The 21,066-nt window shown below is 40.2% G+C and overlaps 1 protein-coding gene across 6 annotated transcripts in view; it reads left to right on the top strand.

Annotated features, from left to right (window-relative positions):
• Positions 1 to 21,066, top strand: part of LOC129703558 (diacylglycerol kinase delta-like) — a 121,551-nt gene that overhangs the window by 83,432 nt on the left and 17,053 nt on the right. For 5 of the 6 annotated variants that reach the window (XM_055646133.1, XM_055646137.1, XM_055646138.1 and 2 more), the window contains 12 exons: positions 1,174 to 1,438; positions 2,201 to 2,353; positions 3,773 to 3,901; positions 4,431 to 4,539; positions 6,730 to 6,840; positions 8,303 to 8,399; positions 10,649 to 10,756; positions 10,947 to 11,060; positions 12,485 to 12,619; positions 14,907 to 15,061; positions 17,670 to 17,781; positions 20,971 to 21,063. In XM_055646133.1, coding sequence (XP_055502108.1) covers positions 1,174 to 1,438; positions 2,201 to 2,353; positions 3,773 to 3,901; positions 4,431 to 4,539; positions 6,730 to 6,840; positions 8,303 to 8,399; positions 10,649 to 10,756; positions 10,947 to 11,060; positions 12,485 to 12,619; positions 14,907 to 15,061; positions 17,670 to 17,781; positions 20,971 to 21,063 — 1,581 coding nt within the window. The remainder of the gene's footprint in view (positions 1 to 1,173; positions 1,439 to 2,200; positions 2,354 to 3,772; positions 3,902 to 4,430; positions 4,540 to 6,729; positions 6,841 to 8,302; positions 8,400 to 10,648; positions 10,757 to 10,946; positions 11,061 to 12,484; positions 12,620 to 14,906; positions 15,062 to 17,669; positions 17,782 to 20,970; positions 21,064 to 21,066) is intronic. The other variant, XM_055646134.1, reaches the window with a different exon arrangement.

The raw sequence follows: 21,066 nt of genomic DNA, 5'->3' as shown, positions 1-21,066 counted from the left end.
TTCATGTTCCATTTTTTTGTCACTCTGACATTTATTGGCGTACATTTCTACAGTTTCTAGTATTCACTGTGTACATTAACAACTATTCAATTCCTTGTGCATGGGACCACTAGGTGTGAGACCCATTTAACTGAACAGAATACACTTTTTAATCTCACACTCCGCACATTTCTTGAAACTCTGATAATCAACTATTCCACTGGTTGAAAATATCATTGATACGGCATTAGGCTCGCCAAGACCAGATTCCTGTGCTCCCCCTAATCTACTCTGGGTTCCTTTAAACTGCCCTGATTCTATTTCAAACATTTCCTTGAAATCACCGGGGTCCTGTTTCTAGCACTTCCTTGAAATTCATTGGGCTCATTGCAAAATTTATTAGGGTCCAATTCAAATATTGACCATTGCTTTGCCTCCACAGATGCTGCTTGACCTGCTGAGTTCCTCCAGTAGTTTGTCCTTTAATGATAAAAAGCTATATCATCTGTTTCACTGATTTCCCCCTGACATCCTTCTGCTGACTTTGCACGCTAATGGAGCTTCTTCAGAATCAGCTTTTACCTTTCTTTAGCAGCGGGAGAGTGGCCAAATTGAATAAGTAGACTATAGATTGCACGAATTGGATATGTAATGTGGACTATAAAATGGCAACTGGAATTTCATTCACAAAACTGGGAGAATGCCACAAGCAAGAAAGTATGCAGTAAATGCTTTTATGTTATATGGTTAAATATGAGGATGTTGAATGGTATGTAGGAACATACATACCTAGGACTAGGATGCTGTCTTATCTCTACGTTACCCTCCCAGCAGTTGTTTGTAGATCTTTATGTCATTAGTTTTTTTTTGCGCTATCATTAGAAATGATAAATGTTTTGCTATATTTTCTGCGCGATCATATCCTTGAGCACCCATGCTCAGTTTTGTTTTTAATATACTCCTCAACAGTCAACTACTAATGCTTAAGAAGTCTGAAGAAGGGTCTCGACCCGAAACGTCACCCATTCCTTCTCTCCAGAGGTGCTGCCTGTCTCGCTGAGTTACTTCAGCTTTTTGTGTCTAACTCCTAATGCTTGCTTTAAGCCATAAATCAATATTTTGCATCCATCCTTCCACGATCATAGTTTATTGCCAGAATAGGACTGACTTATTTATGTTATCTCTTAACTACAGTGCTCTGTCCTTAATGAAAAACTGGACTCGCTGCTCAAAACACTCAGTGACGAATCTCAGGCAATATCCTCTCTACCAAACCCACCGCCAACAATTGCAGAGGAGCAGGAAGATGGCGAGACAGCCAACATCATGTGCGACATTGCCGATGAAAGACCAGCCTGCTCACCCAGGCCACAGATCTTCCGGCCCAGGGAGCAATTAATGTTGCGGGCAAATAGTTTGAAGAAAGCAATACGACAGATCATAGAACATGCTGAAAAAGGTGAGAAATCAACAGCAGCTCACTCTGTAATTGTGCAATATCTACAGGCATTAGGCATTCTGATCAGTTCATACAAAGGTATCATACCACTTTGTACACAAACGTCAGGCTCCAGTTCCATTGAATTAAAGATTAGCAACAACCAAACTGAGATATGATTCACTCTTCCTTTCATGGCTGAAACATTACTTTCTGAATATTTGATTGCATTTTGCACTACAATTGCAACCAGTTTGTATTCATGGTTTATATGATTTTCCAGTTTGAAGCATGAAATTCAACTGGACATTTCTTGCTGTGCCGTAAACCTGTGACCTCCATATGATTCCTGCGCTGTGATATCTCTGTGTACTGCTGGGGGGTTTGGATCATGTTGTCCTGAGGATGCCCTTTGTTGGGTATTTCTAGGATAGTTTTAATCCTGTGGCCATCAACCTTGGAGGATGTGAATGGCCCAAGGGTTTCATTAACTAAAGAAAATGTTTAATTGGGTCCTTGGGCCGCTTCACATCCCCATTACACCAATCACTCAATTCTCAAATCAGGTGTCCATCTTCCCTTGCCTCAGAGGGTGTCCTCTGAGGCAGAGAATTCCACAGACTTGTTGTATCAACACATATTTTAAATATAGCAGTATGCCATCAATTATTAATGTATCTTTATTTTGGATGAGATAGACATTTGAGAGAAGAAAGCTATTATGAAGCTAACCTATATTGAATAAGTTCATAAACATGATCCTATTATTTTTGCATTTTTCAGCTGTTGATGAACAGAACGCACAGACACAAGACCAAGAAGGTTATAACTTTGGTGTTTGCTCTGAAGAAGAAGGAAAAGACACCCAAAACGAAGACAAAATCTCTCTGCACTCCTCATATAGCACCAACATTAAAGGAAGGATCAACAGGAAAGGTATCAAACTTTGGATAAGTAATTACCTATGATGAAGTAGTATAAGGAGTGCACAACATAAACGCAGCTGAGGTTGGCGTGCCCATGGATGGTGCGTAAGGAATTCTGGGTTTTCAAGAGAATAGTGGAGGGAAATGGAGAAAGATAGCAGTAGAGAAAAAAGATAGATGCAAAATGCTGGAGCAACTCAGCGGGACAGACAGCATCTCTGGATAGAAGGATAGATGAATGGATGACTTCACCCATACCTTCTATCCAGACCTATCCAGAAATGTTGTATGTCCCACTGAGTTACTCCAGCATTTTGTGTCTATCTTCGGTGTAAACCAACGTCTGCAGCTACTTCCTACCCAATAAAGAAAAAATGTTGTGGAAGGACCAAGGAAAAAGAAGATGGGGCTAGAGTGAGATTGACGGTTATTATAAAAAGCTTGTGAGAAAGAGCAAAGGTGTGTTTATAAGAAAATAAAATTGATTAGCAATTGAGGATGGCACTAAAAGAGGTGAGTGAAATGAATGGAAATAGCACAGAAACAACAATTAACTAAGTTGTTTATCAAGATTGTCACTGATTAAGGTTTAGGATAAGGTCAAAGCTGGAACATACTTTATGTTAATGGAAATGGACAAGGCGACAGAATTACGCACTGCAAAAATATTAAAGGTGCCATTGAGCAAGGCTGAGCAAAAATGAATTTATTGCACGGTGCATTGACCAAGTACTGCAAGCTGAAGATCAAAGTTTCATGCAAGGATGCCATCTACTGGGGACAGGGGAGAATGTCAATAATCAAAACGTGGTTCAAGGTTCATGCTCCATGGAGTAAAGGGACATGAACTGAAGTCATGAGGCAAGGACAATGTCATTCATTGTCTGGGGCCTGCAGTAATACCAACTAAGGTCTGAGGGTAGGAATTGCACCAACTGAAATTTGTAAAATAACAATGCAAACAATGTTGAGTTCTAGGAATGACATTGTCGAATATCCAATGGAAAAAGTGGCAATGATCTTTGATTGTTGCAACTGGCTTTTAGAGTAAAGAATTTTAAACAGGAAATATCAGGAAATTTAGTCAAACGGTAAAAATAAAACCTTGTTTTATACAGACGATTCAGAAACTCAAAGCAGCAAACTCAGCGATTGTTTTTATTTCTCGAGCCTGCCAAGAAAGGTGCCTGTTTTTCGAAATGAACTGAATATGAGCTCTTAAAATAAAGCAACGTACAAACATATGTCATTTTTCATTGAGTTGCAGAAGTTAGCTGGTTTGAGGTCTTATTGTAGTCCCATCCATAATGGGATTCTTCCAAATTTTAAATCATTTTTTTGGATATATCTTAAGTGTAAATGGATGTATTCTGACCAAGCAATAGTCAGCAAAATGTAGATGAAGACCAATATGCTGTCCTTATTGCAGTGCCAAAGTCTCCATGTGAGAGGAGGATCAGTAAAGGAAACCTGTCCATTGGGAGTTCCTCTTCACTTCCCACTCCAACAGGAAATCGAGACAATTTGCCAATGTTAAACTCCAAGATTCTTTATCCAAGTAAGTGATTTTATAAAACTTAAATCTGATATGCCACAGGGACCTCTTGTGGTTGCCCAGTGAGATCACATCAGCAATGCTAATCAATGCAGAGTTCAAGGAGAGATCTAAACTGCAGTAAAATATTACAGATTACTTCAACAAATTATGGAGGATAACCAGAAATAAGTACCACATTGAGGATCTCTCAACTGTAACATAGAATTTGAACTAGATATTCTAACTTTCTGAGTTTTAACTTGAATTGTTGGAGCATGGATTGTTCTGATCCTGCTGTTAGTCTCTCACAATAATCTGCAAATTATTTTGTCTTTTGACTTTCCTCTCTCAATTCAATACCTGACATCACCATCTGGGACATCATGTGTCACAAAGTGTGTGGGGTGGGGGGATGAGGATCTGAATGCTGCTTTCATACTGGACTCAAGAATGTTAACTCGGGGGACACCTTTTATTCAGGTGGGGGTGTGGCTGATTCCACTTTGTGCTGCACCTTGTCACTGACTCTGTCCTGTACACCTCCCTTCAGGTTTACGAGCTGGATTAGCTGCTTCCTTGGCTGGAGGATCTGTCATCAGCAAAATGTTATTTGTCCATGCTGACTCTGTAAACTCGGAACCTGATGCTCTGTATGTACTGTAAGATGCTGCAGTTTTTTGTTTATCCTCAAATTACTTCCCCCTGTGTTTGGCATACCATTTCAAATGGCTTGATCTGTTTTCAAAAGTTTCACAGTGTAATTCCAGAATCTGTTTTTATGAATTATCTTTGTGCCATTCAAGATGAGGATTATTAATCACTTCTTTACAGCTGATGCAAGTACCACTTACTTACAGGTCATACATTGTATTGAGCAGTTTCAAACAATTTTAATCTTCCTTTAAAATGTCCCAACAAACATTCCCAGGTCAAATGCAGTGTGTGTTATACTGAGAATTAAAACACCTCCATGCTGTTTTATTGATGCTCCCACATTAGGCATAACGTGGATTAGATACCGGATAAAGCATTCACCACTCTCCCATCAAGTGCTCATTGGGAAGTTGCAGTTGAGATTACGTAAAGCGTATAATTCATCATACTTTCTCAGATCTGGTACAGCAAGTGTTATCTGCAGAATACACTGATCCATTGTGTTTGGGCACACAGTCTGGAATAAGTAGTGAAGAGTGGTGAGGCGAGGTAGATAGAGAGGAGTTAATTGCCTGTGAGTCAGTACCCAGGTCACTTCCAGCACTTTCATGAAAGCAAGAGCAATTGGCAAGAAAGTCTCCTTAGCTAATACAAAGTTGATGGAGTGAGAGTGGGAGTACTGCAAGTTTGAGAATGAATTGCACACTCTTCTGATCTGCATGAAGGATAGAGGCAAAAAGTGGAGCTGAGGATCTCTCATGTAGGCATCGGAAAGTGTAGACATTAATGGTCATACCAGGATGGTATTTATCCAGATTTTATGGCCAGATACAGGAATGATGGCCGCAACCAGGGAGCAGCCAGTGAACCTGAAAAAGTTACTTTTATAACAACTAAACCAGGTTCGCTTCTTAATAAACAGACACCACACAAACTGTTTGGTAGACCAGTTCAAAACTTTACTTAACATCGGCTGATGGAAGGGAGCGAGGATTCCAGCTAAGTGACCAATGTAGACACTTAACTGTCCTCGGTCCTCTTCTCTGAACAACAGAATTACATTGCCTTAAATAGGGTTTTTTTGTCCCCTTAGCACATTCCACAGACATTAATCATGTCAGAGGTACAGGAAAAGGTTTCCACAGATTGCATCACATCAAAGGCCTTTTGTTTACATGGTACAAGATATACTAAAAACATTGGCCATTTGCTTTAGGTCATTTTATTTCCACTTCCCTGGTTCTTCTTTGTCACTTGGTCCCTCATAAACATAGGCCATCTGCTTTATTGCCTCTTGCTTCAAAGATGTGACTAACTATGTCTCTCTTCCTCTATCACCTCCTCCCCCATAAACATTGGTCATTTGCTTTATGGCATCTCACTTCAAAGATTTGACTAGCTATGTCTCTCTTCCTCTATCACCTCCTCCCCCATAAACATTGGTCATTTGCTTTATGGCATCTCACTTCAAAGATTTGACTAGCTATGTCTCTCTTCCTTGTTGTCACTTCCTCACTTGGGAGACAATGTTATGGTATTTATTATCCCACACACTGCAACCTTAGACAAGCCTAATTTGACACTAAATATAAACTGTAAGCTAGCCCTGAAACCTATTTTAATTTTTTTCTTATTTTTGTAACTTTATTCGGCTTCATCAAACCCATTATCTCATCAGCAGAAGTGTCTATTAAAGAAAAAGGGAGAACATGTTATTTAAAAAAAATAAAGAAACTGTAGAAAAAAATCTATAGTCATCTCCGATAATCCTTTTGTACAGACGACAATGTAGATTTGTACCGCAAATTCTTCTGGCTCACTCCATAAATTAAATTTAACTTAGTTGTATGGATTATTTTATGTTTTAGTTTTATATTCCTTCCTCAAATGTATTCCTGTTCATGACTCAAGTTTCAAGTGTTGATTCTGTTTCCTGAAACCCATTATTCATTATCCCTATTCTCAATTTTTGTCCCTCCCAGGGTCAGGGTTGGGTCCTCCCAGGGTCAGGGTTGGGTCCTCCCAGAGTCGGGTTTGGGTCCTCCCAGGGTCAGGGAGGGTCCTCCCAGGGTCAGGGTCAGGGTCAGGTCCTCCCAGCTGGTGAATATACCTTTGCAAGGTGAAATAAACTGAAATATTTTACCTGTGCAATCTTATTGATAATAAAACTAAGTTTGATTTATTTTGTTCTTCAGAAATGGGTACATGGAAAAATGTGTCATGAACAATTACTTTGGGATTGGATTGGATGCAAAAATATCCCTAGATTTCAACAACAAGCGTGACGAACATCCAGAAAAATGCAGGTGAGTAAACCGAGATTCAGTTGGTCCTCCCGCTGGTTTATTATTGTCACGTGCAACGAGATACAGTGAAAAACTTTTGTTTGTGCATCAAATTAAACATAAGTACAATCAAGCCATGTAAATGTATCGCAGGTAGGGCAAAAAGAAAAAACAAGATACAGAATATTCTTTAAAAATACTATAACAGTACAGTTACAGAGCGAAGTCCAACGTTTCCAATGAGGTAGGCTGGAGGTCTATGCTTATGGAAGAACCATTCTATCTGATAATAAAGGGGAATAAGCTGTTCCTAAATCTGATTGTACACGCTTTCAAGATTTTGCATCTTCTGCTCAATGGGAGAGAGGAGAAGATGGAATGATCAGGATGAAAATGGTCTTTGATTATTTTGCCATCATTCCTGAGGCACCGTAAAGTATACGTAGTTGATGATGTTGAGGTGAGGTTGATACGTTTGCTGGACGGCTACATCCATAATTCTGCAATTTCATTGGGCAGAGCTATTCACAAACCAAGCTGTGATGCAACCCAATAGTATACATTCTACACTACATCTGTATATGTTACTAAAAGTTATAGGACAACATTTTGAACTTCCTCAGTAGAGGCATTGGCGTGCTTAGTTTCAATGCGGATTCAATGTTGGTCATATTTATGCCTTTGAACTTGAAGTGCTCTTTAATGCTGATTGGGGCATAGTGTGTGGCCCACCATGCTTCCTGGACTAAATAACTAGCTTCTTTGTCTTCCTTACATTGGGGGAGAAATTGCTGTCTTGACACCATCTTACTAAGCTCTCTACCTTCTTCCTGTACTCCGTCTCGTCAATATTCGTGATATGGTCCTCTTCCGTCTACTGCAAAGTTGTAAATGGACATAGAGCATAATATAGCTGCACAGTCTTGGGTGTAACAGGGAGTATAGTACAGTCTGAGAACGCATCCTTGCGGAGCACTGTTGAAAGCTACTCATTTAGTTTACTTTCTCCACGCTTCATGTTACATGACATTGAAGGAGATAATTGTTAACATCAGATGAAGAGCAAAATGACAGAAGTCATTGCAGTTCACATTGCACTTCACATTGTGCAGAAGTAAAAATCTCTATGCTGCTGATCATACTTAACCCACCAACTTTCATTATGGCCAATTTAATTTATGGTTGAATTTCCCTCCTCCTCTACTTTCTTTCCTTATCACTTTTGTCTCATTGTTCCATATGTTTATTCTCTTCTTCAGTTACCTTCTCATTCCTGGTAGTGCACTCTGGCCTGAACCTTAATCATAGACTGGGTCAATTTTACTCCTACTCTGTATTCACAAGTGACAGACATCAATCCTCAGATTTAGTTTCGACCAGTCCAGAATCGACTGGGACGTCATTCTGACTCAGAGTGATGAAATTTGTTATTTGTTGTTAGTGTCTTATGAATTGTATTTAACTTTTTATAGTTTATTCTCAGGAGTCGGACAAAAAATATGATGTGGTATGGGGTTCTTGGAACCAAGGAGCTGCTACACAGAACGTACAAAAACCTGGAGCAGAAAGTACTATTAGAGGTAGGCATCCTGTTCACTTCCACCGTTTCTAGACCATCTGCATGTCTCTGGCCAACGTTTTAAGTAATTTGTTTTGGTTTTTCCCTGCATCACATGTTAGAGCTGGGGAATGAATCTTTCACCAGGCTGCCTTGAGTGAAATACAGGGGTCAGATGCAGTAAAGCTCAGACTGCCCTATCCCATGTATGCTGTGCATGGCAACATTGTCCATGTTGATTGTCCATGTCCATTGTGAGTTCAAGGCCCAATTCATGGACAAACAATGCTACACCAGTATAATATTTCAGATATTCAACTAAGTCCCGAGCTGCCTATTGTGGTAGCCGTAAAATATCCCCCAGTATTAATGGATGAAGAACAAGACATTCTCGGGTATTCTGGCTAACTTTTTTCCTTCAAAAACAGTGTCCTTCTGTGCAAAAAATAAACTGAGGTTTCTGTCCCTCTGGTAAAAGATGCACGAGAGACATAGCCCTGGTGAGCTTAGAGGGGGCATGGGAAACACAGCCCTAGATCATTTAAAAGGAGCGTGGAAAGCACAGCCCGAATTAATAAGTGGAGAATGGGAGAAATTCTGAATGTTTAAAAGCAGCACAAGAGATAGAGATAAATTCTCTGGGGAAAGAGAACCCCAGTTATTAAAAGAAGCAAGGGAGATGGACTGCCATTAATGTTAAGGTTAACATAGAAAAAGAGAAAATAGGTGCAGGAGGAGGCCATTCGGCCCTTCGAGCCAGCATCACCATTCATTGTGATCATGGCTGATCGTCCCCAATCAATAACCCGTACCTACATTCTCCCCATATCCCTTGATTCCACTAGCCACTAGAGCTCTATCTAATTGGTAAAAACAGTCCTGTTGAGTAAAAGAAGTACAGAAATCCCAATGAATTTAAGAAAGCATTTGGTTTAAATAAAGTAATGGAATTAAAACATGTTATTTGGTAAAGAATAGGGTACAGTAGGGAAGCATTGAAAAATAAAAAAAATAGATACAGAAATGATGAAAAGCACCATAGAAGAAATAGAAAGATTATAAACAAAACCAGTCCAAGGGAGAATAGAGGAGGGGGGGGGGGGGGGGGGGGGGGGGGTCAAAGAAAGAAAGGTTTAGAGTGCACAACATAAATGTAAAAAGCATGTTTTGCGGGTTGCATGTGCAATTAACCATGTAGTGTTATGAAGCTGTGGTAAAACAGCCACAGCTAAAGGCAGGAATGTTTTTCAAATATCTCTAAGTAACTGGTGGTCCAAAACGATAGTGCAGAAAAGACAGAGGAGGATTAATGAGACTATTGCAGGGGATATTCTGGAATAATCAAAGACAGAATATGATCGGCTGGAGGTGTGATGAGAATAGTGGAGCAAATCTGCCGGGAAATTGCAGAGATATGCAATTGAGTATTTATAACATGTCTGAGGTTTTTGACGAAGTAACATAGACAGTCGATGAGGGCAATGAAGTTGTTATGGTATATATGGACCCAAAAAACATTTGATAAAGTGGTGCGTGATGGGCTTGTCGTCAAGATTGAAGACCACAGAAGAGGATGGAACAGCATGGATAGGAAATTGGCAAAGTAACAAGAAACAGTAATAGTAAAAGATTGTTCCTCAGACTCGTCCTCAGCAATGTGCAATACAGATCCTCAGGCGTCGCTGCTGGCATCACAGCTTTTCTTATTATACATTAATGATTTGTACTTAAGTGTGCAGAGTACTGTTTCCAAGTTGCAAATGACACAAAACCTGAAGGTGAAGTGATCTGTGAGGAAGATAGCAGTGGACTTCAAGAAGATCGCACCAAGCTGGTGAAATGGACAGATAGATGGCATTTAATGCCTAGAAATGTGGCGTTACATTTTGCTTGACAAAAGAAGGGGCATAACAAAGTAAAGACACAATTTAAAAGTGGATACGAGAATAAAGAGATCTGTGAATAATTCTTTGCACAATTCTTTGTAAGTCACAAAGCAGGTTGACAAAGTATTTTAAACAAGGTATACATGTTTCTTGTCTTTATGTATAGTGCTGCAAAACATCATAGCAAAAACAATCATGATTAACCTTTTTAAGCATTGGTTTGGCTGCAACAGGCTTATTGTGTCCCTGTGTATATTATGATTGATTATATTCAATGACCTCAGACATTTTGTTTTGCTTTACTCCTGTTATTAATGCTGATCTGGACCATTTGATGGCGGCTATATTTCAGTATTGAACTTTTCTGTTTTATTCTATAATGCAGTGTGATGGACAGCGCATTCTCCTGCCTAGCCTGCAGGGTATTGCAGTGCTAAACATCCCCAGCTATGCTGGTGGTACCAACTTTTGGGGTGGAACCAAGGAAGACGATGTAAGTACAACTTTAAGAGCCAATGATGGTATATAAAAATAAAGGGGATTGCACATGGAGTATTCCTTTTGATATATAGTAGACAGAACCACAGAGCCATGGTACTCATCTCTGCACAGCAATGCTCAATACTGCAATCTCATGTGCAATCATATAATTGCTGACCTAACCCTTGCTCTTCACTCTGCAGATATTCACAGCCCCTTCTTTTGATGATAAGATATTGGAAGTAGTGGCTGTATTTGGAAGCATGCAAATGGCAGTTTCACGAGTCATCAATTTACAACATCATCGAATTACTCAAGTAAGAAGGGTCACCCTGCTTGTTTTATTTTATTCTCTGCTTGTTTACTTCCTCTTCCACTCAACCAGATTGAGTCAATTCTCCTCCATATCAACCTTTATTGCCATGCCAAGGATATTTGTTCCCACTTTGTTTAAGTGATCTGTTCTGCACAGATTATTCTTGGTCTCAGTGTCGTCGTAACCTCCTGCACCTTCTCTCCAGTAATAGATTAAACTCATATTTCTTGTTACCACTGAACATAAAATACTGAAAATAATGGCAAGTTTATTGTTAAGCCTTGCTCTTCAGTCTTTTTCATGACTCATAATATTCTTTTGGGATGTCATCCCATGTTATATCATTTGTTACATTATGAACGATCTGACACTTGCCTCCCCTTTCAATTGTTCACTCTCCACTAATATCCTAACCTATGTGACAAATTTCGGATCAGCAAATTCAATACTTTTATTTCATAGTATCTCAAAAGACACAGAAAAAGATTAAATCAAAGATTAACTGATCATACAGTTGATATAACATTACTCAAACTGACACTAACTCAGATTGTCGCACAAATAAAAAAACAAATGTTCTTGCTGAATTCTCTGTTACAATTTGAAAGGACGCTTCATGCAAGGGATTAAACTGAAAGAATAAAACAACCATTGCTATAAATATGAAAGCAAATCAAAAATGCCTTGGAAAATCAAATTCAGTAAATGGAATAATCATTTGATTGGAAACAAAAAGTGAAATATCCATTTCATTTTGGAATTATTGTAAAATTCTGCTGATTCACCAATTTTCAAGGAATGAAACCTGCTATTACCATCTGTTTTGGCACGTATATTTAAACCTGAAGAAGGGTTTCAACCTGAAACTTCGCCCATTCCTTCTCTCCAGAGATGCTGCCTCACCCACTGAGTTACTCCAGTATTTGTGTCTACCTTCGATTTAAACCAGCATCTGCTGTTCTTTCTATCACATTTACATCCACATGCCATGGTTAACCCTATGGTACTACAAACTGGTGTTACTGAAACAAAGCAGCCTTTTAAGGGAAGATGCCATACCACCACTAGATTGGATCAATCAGCCTTGTTGACCTTACCTACAGCCTGAGAACAAATAAGCAAAAAACAAAATTGTATAACTGAGCCGGGAATTTAATATTAAGCCTAGAGCAAGCTAAAACAGTGAACTCTTTCAGAGGTTGTGTACTTAGTTTTGTTTTCATCTTAAACACTGCACAATTATCAATCCCGTAGAAATAGGTTATTTGTTTTGATTCAACAAAGGAATAAATTGATTGAAAATATTTGACTTCTTTCTTGTTATGTGGAATAGAGATGGTGAGAGCAAATGTTAGAACAGTGGATTTTTCTACAGCTCTTTTTATGCCCTGTTTAACCTTGATTCATTTTCTTCCCCACCCCCAGTGCCGTTCAGTAAAGATTACAATCCTCGGTGATGAAGGAGTCCCGGTACAAGTGGATGGGGAAGCTTGGATCCAACCCCCTGGCTACATCAAAATAATTCACAAGAATCGTGCACAGATGTTGACTAGAGACCGGGTAGGTTATAGCTTGAAGACTGGTTGAGCACACAATATGTACAGATTTCTTCTTGATTTTAAGCAAGTAAATTCCAGAGAGGCCAACTTTGAAAAATAGTTTTTATTGTACACTTTAAAATTCTACATTGGCAGAAATTACACTTTCAATAATTTGTTTTAAGAATATTGTACATGGATTACAAACAGCTACTGACAATTTCCTTTACTTTGTTAGTGGCATTACACAGAAATCTGGTAGAAAGTATATATTAAATAATAATTTGTTTTTTTCATTCTCATAAATTTGCTATTCCTTAGAGGATGTAACAAACACGGTGGATTAAGGACAAATAGTAAATATAGTGTATTTGGATTGCCAGAATGGGTTATTCCACAAAATTAAAGACCGACACGTTAATCGCAATCTGTAACTGTTGAGGTGCCATAATAATTAGTCTGGGGTCTGAACTATATATAATCCAGATTAATGATTTGAGTAAAGGTACCTAGTGTAATATAGCCAAGTTTGCTGATGATAAAAGATTACCAACTTGTAAGATGTACACAAAGACCCTGCATTGTTACTTAGGCAGTTCAAGTGAGTAGGTAAGGAATTGGCAGATGGAGTATAATGTGATAAATGTGAGGTTATCTACTTTGGAAGGAAGAATGTAAAACACATCATTATTTACATGGAATGAAAATAAAAACTGTTTCAAGGACAAAGGAATTTAGAAGTCCGAAGCAACATGAAGCAAAAAGAGTTAGCATGTAGGTACAGAAATTGATTAAGAAGGCTGATGGAACATTAACTTTTATTGCAAAGGGTGTGGAGTCTAAAACAAGGAAAGTTTGAAATAACTTTACAGGACATTGAGACTGCACATGGAATATTGCCTACAGTTCTGCTCTCCATATTTAAGGAAGAATGTACCTGTAAAGGAGACAGTGCATAGAATATTCACTAGATTGATTCCAGGTAGGAAGGGTTGACATATTGAAAAAAAAGGTTGGGACTGTGCATAGGAGGATAGAAGAATGGGAAGTGTACCTATTGAAATAGAAGATTCTGAAGGGGATTGACATTGTGACCCTGGGGGTATGTTTCTCTTGTGGGGAACTATGGAGCATAGTTCCTGAATAATGACTCGCCCATTTAAATTGGAGTTGAGGAGGTATTTTTTCATTCCAAGAGCATTAATCTTTGGAATTTAAAAATCATACATTTGCTGAGGCAGCCAGAGAATATATGCCGGGCAAAAGTTGATAGACATTTAAACAGCAAGGGGTCAAGAGATGCGAAGAAGGATAATGGCAAAAATAACAAGATTGTCAAGATTGTACACCTTATAAATTGGTGGAGCGGGCTCCGTTAGTCAATTTGCCTATTATTCCTGTTCTTATGTAACTGCTGTCTATGATACCATGCATTGCTTTACTGATGATTGAGAATGAACTGACTGGGAGATAATTAGCCAATTAGATTTGCCTTTTATTTTGAATAGTATATGAGCAATTTTCCTCTTGGTTGGATAAATGATCGCATTGTAACTGTACTGGAATAGCTTGGCTGGAGCACAGTCAATTCTGGAGCAGGGATCATTAGTGTTAGAGGTTGGCTGTTGTCTGGTCCCATAGCTGTATCCACTTGATATCATGTGGAATAAATCAAATTGACTGAAAACTGCCTTCCATGTTGGCGGGGAGCCCAGAAAGAAACCAGATGGACCACTCACTAAGCATTTCTCTCTGAACATGATTACAAATGCGCCAGCCTTGTCATGCACTTGCCTGCAAGGACTTACTGTCATTGATGATGCATTTGTTTTTGGAGAATTCTTTCATTTGTTGTTTAATTGATCACACCATTGATGACCAGAGCTATGATATGGTATGTTGCTTGCAAAATCGTTTAGCCCTACCTGTTGCAAATTGCATATGTATGCAATGATTCGCCAGCTCCATAACAAACATGGACAGATTTCAATGAACAGCTTCTCTTAATTGAAATGGTATGTTTAATTGCCTGTAATTTTAGTCATTTTGTAATAGTTAATGCATAACAAGAAAGTTTCCTAACATGTAACAGTGGCAGAAGGTTTACTGAACATATTGCCTTTCTCAAGCAATACTACACTGGAGGAAATTATACTGCATCTTAATCGTGTGATGTCACACCTTTGCTTCCTGAAACTCCAAGGTGAAAAGAGATGGAATGGCATTAAATTCCAGTGCAATCAAAGTTTGAGTGTGGATGGGTGATTTGTCATCAATCTTGAGTGTATTTGTGTTTGCCCCTCCCACAGGCTTTTGAGAATACACTGAAGTCTTGGGAAGATAAGCAAAAATGTGAACTGCCTCGTCCATCATCACAGCACGCCTTGCAACCCGAGACAGTTTCAGAAGAGGAAGCTGCCGAGATCAATCAGTTTGGCCGAGCGGCTGGAACGCTCATCCATCAGTAAGTGGCTCAAAGAACATTTGCCTAATTTTCCCCTACTACACATCGTCCTTCAGCTGAGACAGCAGGATAGGCCAAGCTGCAGATATCCTGGGAGTGAGCTCTGCATTTGTGCCAGAAGACTGGACAGACCTCCAACCCTAAACCTTGAATAGGCTTCCTGTGTGAAGAGAGTTGTTCATCAATATTAAAATATTAAAGAGGGAAAGTTTACTGCTAACATTTATTTCCAACATAAATGTTGAGACAGTGTACTGTGCAAGAGAAACTTCAGAGCTGCAAGCAGCAAATTGCAATGTTCATTGTGGAGAACGATTGTCAGAGGATGTAATGTGCAGGATAAAAGCTAACATCCATCTGCTAAATGCAATGTGACACTAAACTTTAGGGGGATGTATAAGTTGCTTCTCTTTTGCGTGTGTAACAAACTATAAGTTAGCCGGAAATGGATCGGAGGTGCAAGTTACCTGTTACATGATTTAAAAAGTGGCTACTTGTTATACACAGAGTTACATAGAAAATAGGTGCAGGAGTAGGCCATTCAGCCTTTCGAGCCAGCACCGCTATTCAATATGATCATGGTTGATCATCCAAAATTAGTACCCCGTTCCTTCTTTTTCTCCATATCCCTTGATTCCGTTAGCCCTAAGATTTAAATCTAACTTTCTCTTGAAAACGGCCATTGCCTTCTGTGGCAGAGAATTCCACAGATTCACAACTCTCTGGGTGAAAAGGTTTTTCCTCATCTCAGTCCTAAATGACCTACTCCTTATTTTTAAACTGGGTCTGAACTCCCTCAACATCAGGACCATTTTTCCTGCATCTAGCCTGTCCAATCCCTGTATGTTTCTGTAAGATCCCCTCTTATCCTTCTAAACTCCAGTGAATACAAATCCAATCGATCTATTCTTTCATCATATGTCATTCCCACCATCCCGAGAATTGACCCGGTGTACCTACGCTGCACTCCCTCAATAGCATGAATGTCCTTCCTCAAATTAGGAGACCAAAACAGCGCACACTACTCCTGGTGCAGTCTCACCAGGACCTTGTGCAACTGCAGTAGGACCTTGCTCCTAAACTCAAATCCACTCGCAATGAAGGGTAATATGCCAGTAGCTTTCTTCACTGCCTGCTGTACCTGCATGCTTCCTTTCAGTGATAATTGTACAAGGACATCCAGGTGTCATTGCACCTCCCCTTTTCCTAATCTGACCATTCAGATAATAATCTGCCTTCCTGTTCTTGCCACCAAAGTGGATAACCTCACATTTATCCATAATGCACTGCATCTGCCATGCATCTGCCAACTCACAAAACCTATCCAAGTCACTCCGCAGCGTCTTAGCTCACGCTGCCACCCAGCTTTGTGTCATCCGTAAACATGGAGATGTTACATTTAATTCCCTCGTCTAAATCGTTAATATATATTGTAAATAACCGAGGTTCCAGCACTGAGACTTGCGACACCCCACTAAGCACTTCTGTGGGACCATGTCAAAGGCTTTTAAGTGCTTTAATTATGCACACTAATCTCTTGTGTGGGACCATGTCAAACGCTTTTTGAAAGTCCAGATACACCACATCCACTGGCTCTCCCTTATCCATTCAACTTGTTACATCCTCAAAGAATTACAGAAGATTATTCAAGCATGACTTCCCCTTCATACCTTTGACCGATCCTGTCACTGCTTTCCAAATGAGCTGCTATTACATCTTTAATAAGCGACTCAAGCATCTTCCGCACTACCGATGTAAGGCTAAGTGGTCTATAATTCCCCATTTTCTCTCTCCCTCCTTTCTTAAAAAGAGGGGTTACATTGTCTACCCTCCAGTCCAGGAACTGATTTAGAGTTTATAGAACATTGGAAAATAATCACCATTGCATCCACGATTTCCAGGGCCACCTCCTTGAGTATTCTGAGCTGCAGACCATCAGGCCCTGGGGATTTGTCAGCCTTCAGTCCCAACAGTTTACCAACACCATTTCCTGACTAATGTGGATTCCCGTCAGTTCCTCCCTCCTACTAGATCCTCTATCCCCTGGTAGTTCAGTGCCATAAACTGTTCAATGCAGTAAAACAGGCTATATTGTGCAGGTGTGCGGTCATAGTCATGGAGCTATGATCACAGAAACAGACCCTTTCGCCCAACTGATCTATGCTAATCAAGTATTAAATGCATGTATTTCACTGCTATAAGCTATGTATTTTAAAGAACAGGGTTAGAGGTGTAAGTTGTATGTCACATGGAGAAACTAATATTCTCATCTAATATTATTGTCATATATATCGCTGGACCTCAATGGTTAGGCAATGCCAAGCTTCTTCTTTTGATTCCTGGTATAGTTCAATTGAGTGTCCGATGAGGTTTTGGCTTTGACTGATTCACAACGAAACTGGCCAGATCATAATTTACTCTCCTGATATGTCTTCATGAAAGAGCAACATTTGCTTCCCCAACAGTGCGCTGTCCTGTTTGATTTGTCTCCCATCAACCTTCTGCATTGGGTTTTTGTCTTCCTTTTTGCTATAGTTCTGAGAGCTATTGTTCCCCGTCATTTATTTTTGTTCCCTACAATGACCTTCCACCTGCTCTATCTCTCCAGGATTCGGGAGACAGCACAGCTTCATCACACCATGGAACAAGAGCTTGCACATGCGGTAAATGCCAGTGCCAAATCAATGGATAAAGTTTATGCAAAGTCAAAAACAACAGAGGTAAGAAATGGTAATAATAACTGTGGGCTGTGCAGCCAGCTGGACTGGAGGAGCCATACAGATCTGAAGTCAGGCCAGCTACAACAAATATAAGGACGTGAATGTTGTTATGTTCCTTACTGGTTTTCCAGTGACGTTCACAGCTGGGCCAGAGTTGTCATTGATATACAGAGTTGCTATAGGCTATATTACAATTTGCTGAGCTGCTTCCACTACCAAGACTCTTTATCAAGGAGCACTGCTCAAAATTGATTGCAGCTAAGAAATGGAAGATTAAACAGCGATAGAATGTAGGATTTGAATGATATTTTCCATTGGTGGTGAACTATACAAAAAATCAGAACCAAGCTATTCATGATCAGTTAGGAGAGCAGAGGACTGGATTTTAAGGGATTGTTGGAATACTGGAGTATGATGGTTCAGGTTGGCGTTTCAGGTCATAGTCTGGTAGCTTCTTTTTGATAGATGCACATATACCAAAAGATCACACTAGGCTTTGGTTTTTCAACATCACTCCCAGGTGAAACAATGTATAGGCTATAACTTGCCCTCGGTCGCAGGAGATCCAAGGACAATCAGCAAGAAAGCAGTAGTCAGAAGAAGAAGGCAGAGAAAGCTAAAACACACACACAATTCACATCTTGATCTGAAGTATGTAACTTTGGAACACAGCAACTTGGTACTGAGATATCTACACTATTAAACTCCATGCCGATGCTTTCCATTCGAGAGTTTAACTGTAGACACGAGAGACTGCAGATTGTGGAATCTGGAGCAAAGGAATAAACTGCTGGACAAGCTGAGCGGGTCAAACCGCATCAGTGGAGACAACGGGATTGTTGACATTTTGAGTTGGGACACTACATCAGTACTGAGAGCACAGTGGAAAGATAGCTACTTTGCCTCCACAATGCTGCTTGACCCACTGAGTTCTCCTATGGGTTTTCTTGTTCTATATTTCATGTTTTTCTCTGGAGCATTTTAGTGAGAGAGCTACACTTACTACTATCATCCACTTAGGGGGGAAATGCAACTATGCTGAGGAGAAGAGGGAGAAGCGCAGATACACAAAAGGGACCCTATTGCCATTGGGCTAGAAGTTGTCACAGTTTGCAAAAACCCTACTTCAGAAAACCTGTTGCAATTTGCCTCTGCATCCTGGCTATTTATTAAGTGTAAGATACTGACCAATATTAAATCAAGGCATCTACACAGGTTTTGAGCAACTTGCCCAATAAATCTAGCCAATAAAGCATTCCGACCCACCGAGTCTGTGCCGACCAGCAATCCCTGCACTCTAACGATCCTACACTGTAGGGACAATTTACAATTTTACCAAGACAATAAGCCTACAAACCTGTATGTCTTCGGAGTGTGGGTGGAAACTGGAGCTCCCGGAGAAAACCTGCGCAGGTCATGGGAAGAACATACAAACTCCGTACAAAACATCACCCTTATCAGGATCGAACCGGGGTCTCTGGTGCTGTAAGGCAGCAACTGTTCCACTGCAACATTGTGTAGTTCAGTAACCCAATTACCTGGGCTTTGTAGACTAGCCTAGTTATAAAGAGCCGTTCAGTTGGTATATGGAAGAGTAACCTATACAGCCTACATTCTGCCTGCAATGAGAGTTGCTCATCTGTGATGATAACTTTAGCTGGTGTCAACTGGAGCCCTAACCCCAATAGAGTCAATTCAATAACTTCACCCTGGTGTAGAAATCCCTAGAAAAAAAACATACCATTTGATCTCTACAACTCCCTCCAGCCTTACATTGAAGCCCATTAACATAACCTCTGCATCCTCCTATTTCCCATCTCATCTGGTCTTCAAATCTATATTACTAAAAGTCTGATCTTGACCACTTCCTGTTGTTCTGTATATTGATTTTTGAAAAATCACTGCCACTTACGGCTGTGATTTTTGGCCATCTTACTCGGAGTCCCCCTCCGCTGCGCAGGACAAGATGATTTTTCCCATTGATGAAAAATAAAGGAGTTATTAGTGTGTAAAAAATCTTTGAGATTCTCTCTCCTGAAGGCCACGCCCCTTCCGGAGGGACTATAGAACCCGGAAGTGTTGAGTGCCTCAGTCAGTCTCTGCAAGATGGGGGGGAGCATGAGGGTCACGTCTCCCAGTCTGAACTGTGAATAACACTGAAAACATGTCTACTAAACTGTGAGTGGATTTACCGTCCTGTCAGTGCCCTTAATGTGGTTTAAAAATATAGTTTGGAAATGCTAAGGCTGTGTTGCCTTTGGTTTGGGAATGCTAAAGCTGTGTTGCCTTTGGTTTGGAAATGCTAAAGCTGTGTTGCCTTTGGTTTGGAAATGCTAAAACTGTGTTGCCTAATTAAAGTTGCCTTGCCTAATTAACGTTGCCTTGCCTAATTAACGTTGCCTTGCCTAATTAACGTTGCCTTGCCTAATTTTCGTTTCCTAATTAAAGTTGCCTTGCCTTCTATATAATTAAAAGTCTAATCTTGATCACTTCCTGTTTGCGCTTTATATTGATTTTAGGAAATACGCTACCACGTACAGCTGTGATTTTTGTCCATCTTATTCAGAGTCCCCCTCCGCTCATCAGGTGCTGAGGATTTTTTCCCATCGATGAAAAATAAAAGAGTTATTAGTGTTTTAAAAAAGTTGTGATTCTCTCTCCTGTCAATCATGCCATGAAGGCCACGTCCTTTCTGGTGGGAGTGGGGGAGGGACTATGAAACCCAGAAGTGTGGGTGTGGCTCAGTCTCTGCAAGATGGAGGAGGGAGAGGTCACGACTCGCTGTCTTTAGTCGCCTTGCACCCTGCTTGAAATGAAATTTCAAGGAATAGCCGCGAGTCAACTGCCAGCCCACCAGCCTTGAGTGAGTGAGCTGCCAGCTCAACAGAATCTCTATTCGGCCCACAATGTCCATACTAGCCCTCTGGAAACCAGTCCCTTCAGCCCACAACGCCCATACTAGCGCTCCAGAAAGCCCCCCCTCCCCCCCTCCTGTGAAGAGCATTAAAACATTTACTTCATAAAGTAGTTTATAAGTGCAAGCTGTTCCTGACTGATTGAAAGATTCCTTAACTTCACTGTCAATTGCAGGTAACGTAAGATGTAATGTGCGCCAGCGATGATTATGCCACTGAGCAGATCTCGAGACGCAAAATGGATTTAAACTTATTTTGTCTTCGTTTCCTAAAGGGTTTGAGTTGCAGTCTGGTGATGGAAATGGTGAACAATGGCAAAGCCCTGCACAATGAGACCGAGCTGCTGCTGGCAGGCAAAATGTCACTGGTA

Source organism: Leucoraja erinacea, chromosome 14 (assembly GCF_028641065.1).
Source record: "Leucoraja erinacea ecotype New England chromosome 14, Leri_hhj_1, whole genome shotgun sequence".
NCBI classification, from domain to species: domain Eukaryota; kingdom Metazoa; phylum Chordata; class Chondrichthyes; order Rajiformes; family Rajidae; genus Leucoraja; species Leucoraja erinaceus.
The sequence above is the reverse complement of the archived record's forward strand: the minus strand, read 5'-3'. Positions and strand labels throughout refer to the sequence as shown.